The sequence below is a fragment of the Tachysurus vachellii genome, chromosome 8 (assembly GCF_030014155.1).
Source record: "Tachysurus vachellii isolate PV-2020 chromosome 8, HZAU_Pvac_v1, whole genome shotgun sequence".
NCBI classification, from domain to species: domain Eukaryota; kingdom Metazoa; phylum Chordata; class Actinopteri; order Siluriformes; family Bagridae; genus Tachysurus; species Tachysurus vachellii.
This window is the reverse complement of record NC_083467.1, coordinates 13617991-13636078: the sequence shown is the minus strand read 5'-3', so window position 1 is coordinate 13636078 and position 18088 is coordinate 13617991. Positions and strand designations below refer to the sequence as shown.

The window sequence follows — 18088 nt, the reverse complement described above, 5'->3', positions numbered from 1 at the left end:
AATATATTAAAGTATATTAAAGTATTAAAAACAAGCGCCAAAAAAAAAAAAAAAAAAGTGGTTTACCAAAGCTGGTGTACAAGAACTCTAGGTTCTTGCACAGAACCCTGACCTTCTCCTTATTGACACCTGTGGGATGAACTGGAACACCCTCACTAATGCTCTTTAGTGGCTGAATAAGCACCAATCCCTACAGCAGCATTCCAAAATGTAGTGGAAATCATTTCCAGAAAAGTGAAGGTTATTAGCAAAGGGGGATTAAATCTGGAATGGAATGTTCAACAGATAATATGGGTGTGCACAAACTTTTGGCTATACGTGTATGTGAGGACGTGCAACTGAATTAATGTTAGAAAATTCCATGTGAAAATTAATGAATATAGTGGGTTGGAAAAAATCACAAATGAAGAGCCTGAGTCATGTGGGAAAATAATAACATGCTACATGTGATAACTTACGTTACATCATTTACATATAATAAGTGTGTGAAATCACTTGTTTCATTTTTTTAATTTATCTTAAGTAACTGCTTTATCTTGGCAAGGTTTGTTTTGGAGCTGGAGCCTATCCCAGGAACACGGTGTGAGACAGGAATACATCCCGGATGAGATAGTGTATCCAATCCGTCTACTGTAATGTTGCTGGAAGGTGGCAGGAAACCTATGTGGACACAGGGTGAACAGAAACTGTACTCAGGCAGTAAACTGCTGTCACCCATGTGAAAGACTGACATGAAAAATAAAGCAAGAACAAGTCACACATAAAAATGTGTTCTTTAAGTGAAAACCTCACTCTATAAGGGTATGACCACTACAAGTCTATCAGTAACTGGATATTATATGGGTGACAGTATGCATTTTCTGAACTCTGGAAGAATGCAAAATTTTTAGAATGAACACAGACAAAACAGAAATATTACATGTAGGCTCTAAGACTTATTTTGCTGTTGTTTAAAAAGTTGCACAAATCTACGATGTTTAGGTTGGGTTTAGCAGTGTTTAGCTTGGATCATATACAACCCAGGGTCTATTCATCCGCAGGGAGGAAGAGTCTCCATGACAGCAATGGTTATCAGTATCCTCCATGTGTTTCCTGTGGAGGTGTGGCATTATGTGCTAGTGGTCATGCAGATATTGTTCTCTCAGTATAATGACCACAGATCTAAGGCTGTAAACTCTGTTCGGTGGTGTTTAAGACCGCTTAAGATAGAGGTCTGTACACCATGCTGGGATGGCACTGAGGAGTTTCTCGTACATGCTCTCTACAGAAGTGCTATTAGGAGCATGGTGGCACAATTGGTTTCTCTGTTTGGGACTGCCTCTGGTGGTCTCAACTCCTTCAACAGTACTATCACAGGACATCAACAGCTTTTCCAGGGGCTTCCTGGGTCTGGATAAATGCAATGCTTGTGTGGGTACTTCCATATGCAAGAAGCTTTATAAAAAGCAAATAAGGTAAGGTAGTGACTGAGTTTTAAAAACTGCTGTATTTCGAGGTTGTATTTTTTTTCTGTTTCCATTCAAATATATATATACTACAGTTCACACAACAATCAAAAATCAAGTGTTTCTATCACCACTGAATGAACACTGAAGAAAAGGTTTGATGGCAGTTGTTCAAAATCAAGTCAACTTTGAAGTAGATACATGTTGTTCAGTTCCACCTAAACTACAGAAAACGGAGCAGAAAAAAAAAAACACCAAATAGTTTGCTTGAAAAAATGCTTTGGATGTAGGGTCTAATGTGAAATTAATTTGATGTCACACTAGATTTGAAAGGTGGCTGCCACATCAACTGCATCTGCCCTCAGATAACAGTACGTCTTATGAGGCAAATTACACAGATGATTTAGAAACCTGGAGGCCCGTGGTGCTGTCACGTCTGGTTTCCCCCGACCTGCACCATCTGGCTGACAAAAGCATTTGCATCTCAGCAGGCAAAAGGAAATCCTGCAGCATTGAAGCAGTTCTGAGAGCAACATCACGGTTCCAGAATTTGGCCAAGTCCAATATCCTGTTACCCAGTGTGGTGCAGGTCTGTCTCCGTCTGTACCTTTCTGGGCTTTACACAATTCACCTTAACACACAAATGTCAGGCTGAAATGCTTCAAATACTTCCGATTTATGATTTCTTTACTATTGGGGTTCTCTAAAAGGCTTTTCAAGAAAAATAATGATTCCCATAGAAAATACATTCAATATTCAATAAGTACATACAATGGCAATGATTTGGCTTATAATAGTTACATGAATAATTCTGAAGAATTCTGAAAAGACTACTGGAGTGTTTGCTGTCCTCTGTCCTAAGGGTCTGGTCACACCAATGCTGCGTTGCCCATCTCAGAGGCTTCTGGATCGGATTGTGCACCGCTACTTTGAAGTGGCTGATGTGGGCAGTGTGCAGATGAAGCACTTCACTAGTAAGGATAAGCTCAGACTGCTCTACACACTGGCTGTCAATCAACAGCCTCTTATACTGCAGGTATAAAACATGATTAGTTTCTACGTGTTCATTACCAATGCAAATAATGTTACAATCTTTACATTTATTATTATTTAAAAAAAACAAAAAAACACGTCATTCATGTTGCCCCTTGAGAAAATCCTTAAAGGTTAAAGATATGTTTTCAATTCAGAAAAAAAAACTTCTCTAGAAACCTCTATTCAAAGTACCCATAAGTAACTAGGCATTTGTTCTAAGAGTGCAAATAAAAATCTATATACACTCACATATTTATAGATGTGTAGTATCTATTAAACTTTATAAAAAAAAAAAAAGAAAGAAAAAAAAAAAGGATCTAACAGCCTTAATGGTTCCTCAGATTATCTCTGGGAGGAATGTTATCTTTAGAGGAAAAAAAATCCATGAAAAAGCACTTAGAAATGCTGGAACCAAACTCAAACTTTAAACATTTAGAAATATTAAAACGTGATTCAGTTCTTGAGTAGGATATCCTCCTACCCATCCTTGTTGTGTTGCTCTAGATGTTTCCAGGCACTGAGGGCTGGCCCTTCCCGCGCTATCATGGTTCTTGTGGCAGGCTGATGATGTGGGCAGGCTGTAGACCCTTGAGGAGCTTGTACCAGGAACCACTGGCACACAGATCTGATGCTGCCTACCAGATCCTCCACATCACCCAAAGTTTAGCCTTCAATAGCCTCCACTTCCGCCTTTTCTACACCAGTGTTTCAGAGGACATATTTGGTATAGCAGAGGATGGAAGAATCTTCATCATGGATGCCAGCACAATTGGGATCATAGACCTGCAAGAGGGTATATCATTTTAAAAGAATAGAAATGCTAATGTAAGCATTATGACAAGGCTTTTATTCATGTGAACTTGGAAAACAAGGGACACTTTCAAGGAAATATGGAGTCATGCATAAAAAGATCATAATCTTGAAATCAACAAATCTTAATTGACTCAAGATTTTTCTTAAATGAAATCTGATAGAGAAATCATGCATTGTAGGATTTTTAGTATTTGAAACTCAAATCTTGCCATAGTATGTATAAAAGAGATGCTATAAAGCACTAGCAAACAATATATCATAAACCTTTAAAGGTTTGCTTTTAAATTAAACCTCTACAAGTCAATAATAGCACAATGTGTGAAAATTTTTATAAAAACGTTCCAGCATCCTATCTACAATGGACATTCTTTAATTTTTTGCAGCCCAGCATCCGTTTAGATTTATGTTAGATATGTTATGTTAGATATATATGTATATTTATGTTAGATATATATAAAGTCATACATTAAACATTTGGTGGTAAAAACAATAAAACTTTATCTTAATTATTCTTAATGATACTTTGCAAACTCCACTTTTTAATCAGCTTAAAACTGATAGCTGGATAGCTGCTATGATCTTAAGCCTTCTGCCTTATTCATGATGGTATGTTTTTAATGATTAATAAGCAATTAGTTAAAACAACATTGCAATAACCACCACATACCTTCCCTAGGATTCCGCAGTGAAGCAGACCCACAGCAGAACTACACAGACGTGTTCTCATGTCTGAGTGGTTCCTGCACAAGAACTCCTCCCTGTGAGAGCAATCGTCCCTCACAGAGCTTTACTTTAATCTGTAGACATGTCCTGCCCAAACTGCTCACTTCTACGGATGTGCAATTGTCTGGACTGCCCGGAAGAGTCTTCGCAGAGCTGATCGTTTGTGCAGACCCAACACAATCTGATCACAGGATACACAAAGCTGTTCAAATACTTAAAGACACACTGCAGCCCTTCAGGCCATGCAATAGAGGTTACGAATACAGGTATCCTGAATGCAGGTATAGTGACAAGTTCTAGAGCTTCAACATTTATCATCAGCAATAACTCCAAATTGTGTGAGAATGATATGCACTACATATAGATTTTCTGCTGCACCATTTCTACAGTTCACATATCACACAATAGCCACATTTCCATTTAAACTGTTTAATAACTCAAACACCTGTCAAACAGTTTGACAGTGTTTTCCGTACATTTCTTACTAAACAGTATAATCCATGTATAGAAAACAAGAGAAATGATTAAAACGACGCTGCTCCATAAAATTTAATGGCATGTACTCTCAAAAAATAACAGCATTCCATCAACAATATTTTCAAGCAATAAATACACATTTATAAATAGTGTAAATTTACAAGATTAGAAACATAACAAAAAGTACAAATTAAAGTTTACTCATTAGCCATGTGCAACCCATGTTTCTTTGTGACTTGGCTGTTTTTCCCTTACGATATATATAAAGACTAACAAACTGATAAAAAAAAAAAAAAAATGAATTACCTTCACATTATAATTCTCTTTTTTCAGTTTCATTGCCTAAAGAAATTTAAGAAAGACCAGCTACCCTAGTACTCTTTTAGTAGAGAAAGAAATTCAAGGAACTATAGTCATGTATCACCCCATACATAAATCACTTAAGAAAGGAAAGAAATTCATCAGATTCAAAACAAAAGAATAGAAAGAAAAGGAAACAGACACATCAGTAGTTTGAGCGATTTTGCCAGTTGTAATATAAGTAAGATTTTTCACTGATTTGTCCTTTTTATATAGTTTGCCTTTTCCCTCTAAGGAGTGGTGCTGAGCCAGTCAAAACAGTCCGAGAATAGACTGGAGAGGTGCCCACTGCCCACTCCAGACCAGTGGGGGTGATGCTCTGTATTTGGGTTGCATAGACAAACAGTTTAGAGCCAGCAGCCTTGTGCTATTTGCTACAGAAACCAGTGGTGTGGAACTGGGTCACTACTCCTGAATATCAGAAAGAGTTATGTTGCGTTCCAGAGGAGTTTCCTTTAGAACTTGTTAATGTTAATGTCAAGATGTGGAGGAAGGCAGAGGTGAAGCCTGTAGAGAAAAGAGTAAAAAAAATTAGCTAAATGAAGTACACAATTATATCATATGAAATATTATATGAAAGGCAAGACAGTGATGTGAACACTATCTGAAGGAATTAAAGGCAGTGACTCACTAATGTGAACTGGTCATAGACTTGCATCAGATCCTCCATCTTATACTGCTCCAAAACTACAAAGTTTTCAAGGTTTGGACTGCCACGACGAGCACAGTCCTGACAATGCACCACATACGTCTTCCGTGAGTTGCTTTCACTGGTGACAAACAGTAGGTCAAAAACTTCCACCTAAAAAGAGGACCATAAAAAAAAATTAATTACAAAAATGATTAGAAATACACAACCACTAATGATTAGTTATGTTGCACCTGTATTCATCAAAGCTGTGTAGAAATGAGTGCAGATCTGTCCGACTAAAATATAAAGAAAACTGCACAAATCTTTAACAAGAGCACATGCACTTCAGCCAGATTGGAATTTCATGTACACGTATACCAAAGATGAAACTGATGGTGGAATCTGCATATGGTGTTATAACATTTGACCATATGCATCTTTGATAAACAATGGGCCTTTTGATTAAGTAATGGTAATTCAGAGCCTCCTAGTGGTGCAACATGGAACAGAAACCCATGGGTCATTCATCATTTATCTCTGTTGCTAATAAACCCCCATAGAAACAAAAGCCAGGGTTGAAAACGGTGAATCATTAATATCTTGATAAGCAAGGAATTAATTTCTTATCTTAAGATATTTTGTCTGTTAATAAAAAATTCCTGATAAAGTAGTTTAACAGCTGTTGGCTATACAAAAAGACATGATCAAGAGAATGTTGGTGTTGATTTAAAACCAATGAAAATGCAAACAAGATCTTCAAACAAACATTTGGAAAATGATCTGCTCAATTCACGTCACACATATGTCAAGGCAATATAAAGTTCTAAATCTATAGAATCTATATCTAAAGCATAGCTCAGGCATCGACACACCAAAGATCTACAGGAATAGTTTATTATATTGAGAGATGATCTGTAGCACATTTCTCCAGAATGACGTGTCACGTCATACCTCACAAATGCTACAATAGTGTGCCGGCTCATCCTTAGTCCTCCCATGCCACATCATCTCTCTGCCTGCAGATATCAGAGCCTCCCTGAGCATCTGACACTGCTTCAGTGTCTTCAGCAAACAGTACCTGCCACAACAGAAAATCAGATCAGATCAGAATGACCACAGTCAATCCGTTTCATAGCTTAAACTCACCTGGACCTAAGACCAATGAATTATCTCAAGATATTAATTACAGGTCACATGAGAAGTACATATTCTTGGCATGGTTTGTACCATGATCAGAATGACTCACTTGATCATCTCAAAGAGCTTGTGGTCTGATACTTTAATGTTTCTGGCCAGGTTCCAAGAGAGGTGAATCATAGGAACGATGGACTTGACACTATGGAGTTTGTTCCACTCATAGCGCTCCACTGCCAACTTGTACTGATATGCTGGAGAAAGAGAGAGAATGTTAATGATAAAATAACAATTTACATTTTGTGGCAATGGTTTTTATAAGGTTCCATGTTTCATTCAATTCTAATTTGCATGGAAACATGATACAAAAGGTTTTTATTAAAAAAAAAATAGTAGTTACCAGTGAGAGGGCCTACATTCCAGGCTACATTATTGCACCAGCCAATGGCCTGCACCCAGTGTACTGTGCCCGTGTTCAGCCACACCAGGTCTCCTGGTCTCTGGATGAAGCGATACACTGGCACATTAGCTTCATACAAGTCCTCCAGGTTAGGCCACCATGAGCCCATCAGGAAATTGATGCTATTCCTACACAATTAAGAAACAATTGGTATAGAGGTCAACACACATAGTGTATAAACCTTGTATGAAATATCTATGTAAAAAAATAATAAAAGAAATCGTTTCAACTGACTTACTTCTCACAAAAGTCATTGAGAACACCCCAGTATGACTCGGGTACAGCAAACCACTCACAGTCTCCTGGGCCGATGTTAATGTTGACTGAACAGAAATTGTTGTTTTCTTGATGACCTGAAAAACAATATTAATGACACGTCAGCATTTAAAAGAAAATGCTGAACATTAAAAACAAATGTATCAAATGTTATATTGTCAATTGCACAGGTGTGTGCGCATGTGTGTGTGCAGAGACCTGGGGTCCTGCTGCCTGGGACCTTCATATAGAGCTGGACAGTATTCATGCCCAGAATAGTATGGCCCACATGAGTGAGCAAGTTCCCTGCGGAAACAACGCGAGCGAATGCAGGCAGCTTACTCAACTCAGCCAGCTGCAGTTTCCACCTGCATAACACACAAAAAGGTGATCAAGTATCACAGCTAACAAATGTACACACTGATCACATCGTTCTCTCTCTCTTTTATATATACACACACGACTGTGTGTGTTCAGAGGCTGCTTCTTCAATTATCTGTTATAGTTTTTAAGAGGATGTTTGATTTCTTCTACTGCAAATTGAAACTAATACACAAAGTATGTAGTGTCACAGGTTACAGATGTCTCTATACAATATCCAAGTGTTTTTCAAGAACATGGCTGTGTGGACTAATTGCAGCATGCAAACAATGCTAACAAACTAAATGCGAACATTCGAAATTAAGAATTTCCTTTCAAAATAGTTTTTTTTATACTTTCTCTCACTTACTTTCGCTCATCTGACAAGTCAATGTTTGTCCCAAACTTGATGTGCTTAAAGGGACCTCTTCGTCGTCGTACCAAACTAGGGGGTAAATAAATATAGATAGATTTAAAAAAAAAAAAAAAAAAATTCATTTTATTTATATCCTGGATGCATTTAAATGCAGTACTACGATCACCCTTAAAGCTTTTTGCATGGGCCTTACTTTTCTGCAGGAGCTGTTTCCATATCCGAGTGCTCCTTCTGTCCTTTCTTTTCATTCTCCTCCTGAAAACAAGTGAAGGAGAGAAAATGTTTAACCAATTATTTGGTAAAATGCATATTACTTTAAAGCACTTCTAACTTCTGAAGAAACTTAAAATGTCAAAAAAATAAATAAATAAATAAACAACAATTTGAATAATTAAAACAGCACTTGTTCTGATTCATTAGAACTTGTTTAAAATCCCATTAAGCTGAATCACTACTCAACAGAGACATACAAGTTCCAAAATGTCCTGTGTACACTGGGTGGGGAATATACCAAGCCACATTGCAAGGGGTAATAGACATGACAGTAGGGGTCAGTATGTCTCTTAACATTTCCACAAGTTATCTACTGCAAATAAATGTATCTTCATGCTTTAGTCTCTTTGGCCCAATTAAGATCAACTGATATATGATCAAATATCAAAACTTTATTATTATTATATGGATTATATGGCCACAACCATGCACACATTTGACCTGAACATATGAGCACTGCCCATCCCACCCAGCCATCAAAAGGATCCATCATGACAATGTCTCTGGCAACTTTTTAAAGGTTCATAAAGACTTGCTGAGCCAAGGATGATGTCTAAGAACTCAAATGTCCTGCCAACATCCCAGCTCCCGATGTCAATGAACACCTTTATGATGAACCAAAACTCCACCGAAGACCTACTAACCCAACATCAGTGCCTGAGCACACTATTGCTCCAGTGGCAGAATGAGCAAATTCCCACAAACATGTTACAACATCTAGTGGAAAACCTTGACAGAAGAATAGAGGCTGTTATGGTAGCCAAATTAATGCTATGCTTTTGGATTGGGAGCACAAATGGGTTTTATGGTCTGGTGTTCACATACTTTTGGCATACTCATACTCTAAAAAGCAAATAAACCAAGAAAAAGCCTTCTTAAAGAGCTAGGGAAAAAAACATCATATATTTAATTATTTGAGAAGGTCATTTGTGTGAACTTTCAGATTTAACACTTCTATTTCACCACAGGCATGACAAATGCACACAGATGACCTTATCAATAGAATTAAAATGTTCTGCCATCACACTTCAGTTACTAGTCTTGGTCCAAAATAACTAAACAAATAAAACACATTAACCAAAACCAAAATCTTCCAGTAAATCTTCCAACGACAAGAGGGGCCATGCAGAATGCTGCCAAAACCAACTCCGTTATACATTGTGAACTGAACCGTTTCCACCAGGACAGTATAGCTTTTTAAAATCTGTTAATATTCCTCAGTATTAGTCATTCCATTGTTTTTGTCCATCCCTTCATCTTAGGATGAAATGCACCCCAGACAATAAGAAAACTCCATGTTTCTCCAAAAAAAAAAAAGAACCTTATGATGGGCATCAGTAGTTTTAACTAGGGTTGCACCGATCCAATATTTCGGATCGGTATCGACGCCGATCCAAGCATTTTGAGTGGATCGGGTATCGGTGGTGCGTGGATCCAAATCTGATACCCGTGGTGGTTGATTAATGAACAGCAAACATTAAAGACTATTGCTTGGACTTATAAGAAAAATACACTTATATATTAAATTGCATTAATGAAAATAAATAAAAAATTTTTTATAGGAAATATGTTACACAACTGCCTGTGACAGACAGGCAAGTTTAGCAGGCACCCTTTAGATTTACCTCAGCGCGTTAAACATGCCGCTCATTTGGAAGTATTTTACGCTTGATTCAGCAGAGAGTAGCACTGCAAATTGTAATGTCTGTAAAGCCAAAGTTTCAAGAGGTGGGGATGTAGTATTTCGAATTACAATACGACAAATTTAATCAAGCATCTTCAGAAGCATCATGCAAAAGAACACATGTAGTTCGCGCAAGTTAAGCGGAAAAAGGATGATCCGTCAAAGCAGATGACCCTGACGGATGCCCCGTCCCCACCCGCCCCCTGATCTGCCCCCGGAAAACCTCCCCGAGAGGGGGAGAACCGGGTGCAGGACTAAGGGGGACAAGGGAGAGGGCGCGGAGGGGAGTGTCGCCCGTGGCCCCGGAAGGTAAACGGTGAAGTCGGGGCGAATCCTGAAACAGGGATTATTGGTGACGTCTATATACTTAGACATGGTTGTTCCATTGGTTGTTGCAATGTTGCATTGCACTTTTTTTTTGATGAGTGCAAGGTTTACTGTTTAATATATTTTGCATTGTGTTTCAAGAGTTCTAATTTAAGATTCACTTTAAAATATTGCCTTTTCTTCAGAAAATAATTTAATTTAATAATTGCAGTATATATATATATAGTTTAAAAGTACTGTTTGCTACTGCATGAATACATAAGGTTTCTTGTGTTTTAATTTTTCATCCAGTAATGGGCATTTTTGTATTTCTTTAACAGAAACAAATAAATCTTAATAACTAAACGAGTTGTATACATTCTTTAGTTTTAAAGGTAAAAAAAGAACACCGATATCGGATCCGTATCGGCCGATACTGGCAAACTCTGTTATCGGATCGGAAGAGAAAAAGTGGTATCGGTGCATCCCTAGTTTTAACCAGCTCTTACTCTGATATTTTGCAACCTGTAAATTACTCGCTTCGACACAGGGGTCTCTGGTTGATTGCTTGCTTACTTACAGTTGAACATTTTTATTTTGCTTTTACTACTTTGTGACAAAAGGTTCACTGCAAATGGGCCAAATCATGATACACTCATGACACATTCACAAATACATTGAGACAAAGTGACTGGAGGCCAGCATTTTATAAAGAAACATTCTCCCTAAAGAATGTGTCATTTTAGTGGCAATGAAACTGCTATAATCAAAAGCTAGCTGCAACAGTAACCGCACACACAGTGATAGTGTCTGGAAATCACCAGCTCTTCATGAAAATCAGTGCTCAAGTGACACTCATGACCAACACCACTGAAAACTAGATCTGGGTGTCAGGAGAAGGGACAAAGTTGAGAAAAGATTAGATGTATGTAAATATGGAGTAACTAGGTACAGTGTTGGCCACAGAAACATGCATTATCCATCACTGGTAGAAAGCACACACCGCTTCTACTCTATCTTGTCTGCTACAATGCATTTTATATACAAACCCTCTCCATGCAAAAAGTGTCACACTACAGTGGCAAGAAAACTGACGCACTGAAACATTACTATAGCAACCGATAGTAGGAACTCCTACTAGTGACTTCAAGGTACAGCGACTATTAAATCACTACATGTGAACGTAGCATCAGGATGTGGGAGGATCTTACAAATGCTTATGAAGCAGCGTCACATTGTGACCATGTGACAAAACATCTTGTGATATGCTATCCTTTGATAGTCTAGTGTGTCACACATTTCAACTAACTTACTTCTCACATCAAGTAAAACATAATTACTTGAAATAGCGTCACCTAAATTTCAGCTACATATGAAGAAAGCTTTGGAACAAGTACAGATAAAATCAAACTGATGAAACAGACTGAAGACCTTTGGGAAATTTAGGACACAAAAATAAATAAATAAATAAATTTTCACACAACATGGAAGTGTAATGCTTTAATCGAGGAGAAGAAGAGCAGGTGGTACTTACACGCAGAGACTCCTGGAAAGAGGAAGCCTGGTACTGCGCATACTTGGAGATGGTTGTATGAGATCGGCTACTCTCGCAGCGCCATGTCTTCCTGGTGCCGGTTATGTCCCAGTTTTCATCAGTGGGCTGTAAGAACTGAGTCCTCACTTCCACCAGGTGATCTGGGTTTGCTTCCACCAAGGTCTTAGTGGAAAACAGACCAAGGTCTGAGCCACAGGAGAGAGGAGGGAAGAAAGAAGAGTAAGAAGTGTGTAATTAGCCAATTCCCCAAATACAACCAGTCACATGTCAAGGCTAACATGTCCAGGCAATATAAATACTTCTTTCAAAGATTTAACACCTGGCACAGTTATTCAAAAGCAATAAACCATCTCGAGCTGAAAAACAAATCAGAATAATAAAGCACTGGCAGTACGACAAGTTGGCAGCATGGTATTAGACTGAACACATGTGAATGTGATTCAAGTGAATGCACAACAGCTAAAAAGCCAGCCAGCCAATTATGTGATGTGTACAATGACAGCAGACAGGAAATGACAGGTACTCTTTGCAACATTTAGGACATTAACTGTGTAACAGACATCAATTAAAGTAAGTGTATACAAGGGTATTTTCATAAAAATCCCCCAGTGGCAAATTCAGAGCTCATGGTCACAAGCTAAAATGCAGGCCTTATTGTGGGAAGTACTGTATCCTATCCAAATGTAGCTGGTGTTTTTTTTTTTTAGATGCTACCTGTAATGACAATTTTAGCTTACAGGTGGTGCTGTTGCCTTGTATGATCTGATAATGTATAAAACACGAACAGCAAAAAGTCCACTTACTGGCAGCTTAAAAAAACTAAATATTTCCCAAGCTCGCTGACTGGTAAATAAACCAGTCAACAGTTAATACACACTCGGCTGCTTCCCAAAAAGGCTACTTTTTAGCACAATCAAGCAATCATGAGCAGTATGTGCTTAAAGCCACAGAAGAAATGTCATATAGACAGACATACAAACCCCGAAATATGGAGACATACCCAGCTTAAGTGCTCCAGCAAGGCCTCGGATAACTGTTACAGGGTTGGACGCATTAGTGCAGAATTGGTGAAGTGGGGGAAAGAACGCATCCCTCTTGCTCTCCAACTGTAGGAAGTTTAAACACAAAGTTCAAAACAAATAAACACGTTGCAAATTTTGCTTTGGCTACAACCTTTCTAATAGGTGACATGGAGAGAGACCTAATTTTCTGAGGAAACTATGACCTACAAAATCATGCACAAGCCAATGCTCTACCCCACTTCCTCTATATGTATGGTTCACTGGCTTAAAATAATCTATATCTGGCTTTACACCAAAATGTAGTCGCTCGGTGACATCCCTGCAGTTCAGTGTTTTCACATTTCCTAACTTAGAGCATCAAAAAGCACAATGGATAAATCTTGCATTTTTCCTTCACTTAACCTGGAGTTCTAAAACAAAAACCAACAGAAGGACACAAATAATATAAAAGGATCTTCTGTTGCACATTCCCCTGAATAAAGCAAAATAAAGTTTAAAAAAAAAAAAAAAAAAAGTTTCCAGCCACCTTAATATTTTTACTTTATTATACCTACATATTTTGGAATATCACATACAGTTTGCAAGTGAGAACTTGATTGCCTCAAAGCATGTGTACTTAATAATCCAAAAAGGTAAGCTAATCAGAAAGAACCCTTATAGCACATTAAACAAAAAGAAAACAGAACAAATCCAACCTATAGCCTCATTTAATTAGGCTTGTGTGAACTTAATACTACAAACAGCCAATGATGCACTGCTGCTCAATATTTTCTCACTATGCAGAATTCATAGCAAGTTGGAACAGCAGCCATCTGAAGGGTAGTTCTTATAAACCACTGTGTGCACTGTGTGAGTTCGTCGCACCATTTTGGTGTGACATGCTTGTGGATTGTGGAAGAAGGTTGATAACATGAAGGTTATTGACCTAATAATTTAAGGCACAATCTACCTTCAATTTGTTCAAGTTTGATTGCCTGATAAAGGACTAAATTGTCCTGGCTTATGACCAAGATATGAGCCAAGTCAAGAACTGCACAAATCAATGTGTCATCAATGGCACAAATAAAGAACATGATGTACTCACATAAATACTGGGGGTAGGGGGGTTCAGTTTGTCCTTTGGTAGTGGAGGAAAGGGTGAAGAAGGAACTCTTGGAGGCGGACACCTGTCCAATAAGATGCTACTCGTGGATACACCGTTTTTCCCAAGGTGTCTGGATAAAAAGAAAAAAGAAACACCATCCCAATTTAACAATTTAATTACTGACTATTCTGTGGAACAGAAGAATGGCTCATGCAAAATAATTATCTTTATATTCATCTGACAGATTTTCTCCAAGAATGCACAAGAAATAGTCATAATTATAGAAATACTAACTTTTTAGATAAAGAAACCAGCCTCTGATAATATCTCATTCACTTTGAAGGTCAGAACTCAGACCGTGTACTGTGCAACAATAAACCAAGCTAAAAATCACTGCTTATTCTGCAGATATTAAAAGAAATGTTTTGGAGAATGCATAGATCTTGCATTGGGTCACAAGAGTACAAATGTGTCATCATGCATTAATACCTCTAATAACAAAACCAAGTAAATTCACATAAAACACAGTAAAGCACTTAGTAGCAGAAAATTAAAAAAGTTAACTATTGACCCAATAGCATAGATGACATTTATAATAGTTTTTAATTGAATATGTTACAGTTGCAGCAAAAACATAAGTTCCTGGGACCAAGGAATGTTATATACTACCTTGTCCTAGGAAAACTAGCTTGTACATTTTCTGTCATCTAACGACTGACACTGGTGCCCACCTGCAGGCTTTAAGCACCTCCCTGGAGCTTGGGTAGATGGAGACGGATGCCCATGGAACAAGCGCAGGGTTTGGAGCTTTAGAGCAGACTAAAGGGGAGTCCACCTTCATTGGGCTTTGCGAGTCCTCCAGGCCTTTTCCGTTGAGCCTGGGGCTGTTAAGGCTGCCAGCACTGTTGTGCTCTGCAGATTTAGGTGAAGGTGTGGCTGTAGACATGGCTGAGCATGGTGATGAAGCCACAGAGTTCTCCTGTGTCTTAGAGCCCATTTTTAGGTGAATGCTGTTAACCGTTGTGCCAAGAGCAACCACCCCACTGTCTTTAGTAACATCATTACTACTGGCTTTTCCCATAAGCAAGGCAGAGAGTGGAAGATTGTCTGGACTGAGCTGAGCTGGTGAGCAAAGTTCGGGCACAGGAGCACCTGCCGAGCCCTGATGGACGTGATTAGGCCGTCCTGCAGTGGCAGTGCTGTTGGGCATCCCCGCCAAATGCCCATTTGAGGAAGGCATGCTCTCTTTGGTCGGAGCAGGGCCTTGCTGTCCACCTGAGGTAGAGGAGTGAGGGACAGGGGGAGAGGGAAGGGGATTGAGAGCCTCCTGTGAAGAATATCCACACTCATTTGGAACGCTTGTGCAGGTAGGTGGAGACGTCCCTGTGGAAGAAAGTGCCCGTTCACCGTTGGGACCTGCTAAATGCGAACCTGGACTTTTGTTAAGCCCCTGTCAAAAACAAGAAAACAAAAGTTATAGCCATCTCTGTAGCTTTGTGAGATAAATGACAAGGCAATATTTCTGCCATTGGGAATGTGGGCATTAAAGAAGAATGGGGTCTCTTACCTGAGTGGAGTTGACATGTTGGCTTTTCCACAGCTGATCATTCATTGTGCTGCTGCTGCTGGTAGGGGTTGCACAGTTACGAGGTAGTGCGTTTTGCTGCAGGTAAGGCACATTTCCATTGCTCCCTTGCCCTGGTAAGTGATTATTGCCCACAGAGTTTCTCTCTGTGTTACCCAGGGCTCCAGCAGTACTGCAGGGGGAAGGGCTCGCAGGAGCAGGTCCATTGGCCATTGGTTGAAGGGTGCAGGGTGTACAAAATGAGGACTGCGTGGTGTTGGGTGCGTTAGATAGAGCAACTGGTGTATGGCGTGGGGATGGGAGCGATTTTGAATCAGGCAGTGATGGGTCACTTTTTGGACAAGGTCCGTTGGACAAGCTGGGTCGCACTTCACCAACAGCATTGAGTCTCATCTGTTTAATGTAGATGAATTAAAGTCTTACATGTTTTATACTATATTTTCTACACCGAACTCCAGAAGCATATAAAAATGACAAAAACAGGATACAAAAAAAAAAATGCATTTACGCAATGGCAATTATTTGTATGTAACAGCACACACACCTGCTGAGACTGCTGCATAAGAATGAGTTGCTTTTCCAACTGTTCTAACATTTGAAGCTGCACTGGCTTCAGGTTTGTTCTGTTAGCCCGCAACTGTTCCAGGAGCTGTAAATACAAAAAACAGAACTGGTCTAATTCTGCAAATGTGAACACTATCCAATTCCAAAAGGATAAGAAGAAGGACGTGGAGGCGAAGAAGGAGGTGGAGAAGGGGGAGACGAAGAGCTCATCTACCAACCTGAAGCTTCTGGGGATTTAGGTAGCAGTTAGGAACTTGCTGTTGTACTGGATTGGTGGTGCAGAGATCAGCAGAGTTCTGTGCATTTGTTTAATGGGGAAAACAAGTTATAAGGCTATGTATGTTAAGTTTGTAAATGGTGCTAAACTATACATGAACACATACCTTGGATGGACTGGTAGTTCTCTTCCTCTTGCTAGGACTGGACTGGTCACTTGACTGGCTAGAGGAAAGCATGTGTGGAGGCAGCGTCTGTGCTGGGAGCTGGGACTGACCTTCACCATGCGGAGTTTTTCCGGCTTGCTATTGGTAAAAAAAAAAAAAGTACAAGACAGCAGCTTGGAAAAGGTCACACAGCAAAGGAGTTTACTGGAGTTTACATAGTCAGTGTAAACAATTTTTTAAAAGGGTTTCCTTTAATTTTGAAAGCTACAAGCCAATGGTGGTGAAATCTAAAAATCAAGGTTTTATTTTCATACATTTTCCAAGCCTTGCAAATCATCAAGTATTCTGGCAGGAATAATGGAATAGTGACATGACCAACAACAACAAAAAAAAAAAAAACGCATATTAACACAATTTGAGACTCTAACATCAAATTCACCACACAACACTTCAACTTAAAAACAGCTGCACAAGGGAAAATGTTAATAAGAATTCATAAATATTTTACACCAACTGTCCCCCAACATACACAAATGCTGCATTAACCACAAACCTCCAAATGTGATCTAGTGCATTGGTCATAATTTTCTGTTCATGTGGAGCCCATGAACAGTAATGATGAATGATATGAGTGACTGAGTGAGCTGTTGTGCCGATGAAATCAACAGTCAAATAAAATTAAATTGTTAAATCATCAAAGATTGGATCATGGATTACAAATTAGTGTAAAGAATAAAACATGGCGTGAAGCAGCATGTCCCGAAGTGTTTGTGATATTTTATTTAATAAAGACAGACACGTATTTAAGTTTAAGCATTAATAGTTGCATTTAAGGAACGCACCTGAAATAGGTTAGCATTATAAGTTACTGTAATCATTTATGTTGTAACACCTATAGACATTTATTCCATGTTCCTTAGAATCGGTCCTGAAGATGATCGATTACATGCTCAAGATACTCAAGATATACCAATACTCAAGATACCAGTCCCACTGAACGATCATTTACAATAAGAAGCTATACAATAAGAAGTGCAATAATATAAATATGTGGTTGGTCTTGCAGCTGGCATGTATTTCTGTACTGTATTGTTTAAAAATAAATAAATCTGAGCAATAAGACAATACAACAGCACTGAGGCATTGAACACCTCGTGAAAAAAATTATGTGCAAACACTGAAGGTGTTTGGAAAGTGTAAAATATTTATTTCTATCATTATAGGATACATCTAAAGCTCTTGGAGAAATTCACATTGGTATAGCGTCAATAGTATATTACATAAATAACCCTACTAGAATCCTCATAAAAAGGTGTGGAAAGAGGAGGATGGATGTCTACAGGCCCGTCTAGCTGAGCTGGTCTCACCTGCTGTGCTGTGTTCAGGGCTCCCTGTCTGGAGGTAAGCTCTGCTGGAATTGGTAGGCTCCATGCCTCCTCAATACTAGGGAGCATTTTACTTTTACTCTGTAGACTACCTTGTTGTAGATTACACAACTGAGCCTAGAAAAGATGTGTAAAAATCACAGTTGAATTTATAAGTGGTTGATTATTTAAAAAAATA

The 18088-nt window shown here is 38.7% G+C and overlaps 2 protein-coding genes across 5 annotated transcripts in view; one reads left to right on the top strand and one right to left on the bottom strand.

Moving 5' to 3' along the window:
* The first annotated feature begins 1141 nt into the window (after positions 1–1141).
* On the top strand, positions 1142–4445 carry dipk2b (divergent protein kinase domain 2B). 2 transcript variants are annotated; one of them, XM_060876367.1, is made up of 5 exons: positions 1142–1454; positions 1770–2034; positions 2344–2481; positions 2985–3273; positions 3970–4445. In XM_060876367.1, exons 1-5 carry the CDS (start codon positions 1231–1233, stop codon positions 4314–4316), a joined length of 1263 nt encoding a protein of 420 aa, XP_060732350.1. In that variant the 5' UTR covers positions 1142–1230; the 3' UTR covers positions 4317–4445. The 2 variants fall into 2 exon arrangements, with proteins under 2 accessions (XP_060732350.1, XP_060732349.1); XM_060876366.1 differs by having other exon boundaries at positions 2308–2481.
* Positions 4446–4552: 107 nt separating this feature from the next.
* kdm6a (lysine (K)-specific demethylase 6A) overlaps positions 4553–18088 on the bottom strand; it is a 33517-nt gene continuing 19981 nt past the window's right edge. For 2 of the 3 annotated variants that reach the window (XM_060876363.1, XM_060876365.1), the window contains exons 13-30: positions 17893–18027; positions 16526–16663; positions 16361–16438; positions 16123–16227; positions 15561–15971; positions 14725–15443; positions 13994–14123; positions 12888–12993; positions 11867–12072; positions 8263–8324; positions 8064–8138; positions 7553–7701; positions 7317–7431; positions 7019–7206; positions 6731–6872; positions 6436–6562; positions 5485–5655; positions 4553–5360 (exon numbers count right to left, since the gene is read on the bottom strand). In XM_060876363.1, the coding sequence (XP_060732346.1) occupies positions 5331–5360; positions 5485–5655; positions 6436–6562; positions 6731–6872; positions 7019–7206; positions 7317–7431; positions 7553–7701; positions 8064–8138; positions 8263–8324; positions 11867–12072; positions 12888–12993; positions 13994–14123; positions 14725–15443; positions 15561–15971; positions 16123–16227; positions 16361–16438; positions 16526–16663; positions 17893–18027 (3087 nt within the window). In that variant the 3' untranslated portion in view covers positions 4553–5330. The remainder of the gene's footprint in view (positions 5361–5484; positions 5656–6435; positions 6563–6730; positions 6873–7018; positions 7207–7316; positions 7432–7552; positions 7702–8063; positions 8139–8262; positions 8325–11866; positions 12073–12887; positions 12994–13993; positions 14124–14724; positions 15444–15560; positions 15972–16122; positions 16228–16360; positions 16439–16525; positions 16664–17892; positions 18028–18088) is intronic. The other variant, XM_060876364.1, reaches the window with a different exon arrangement.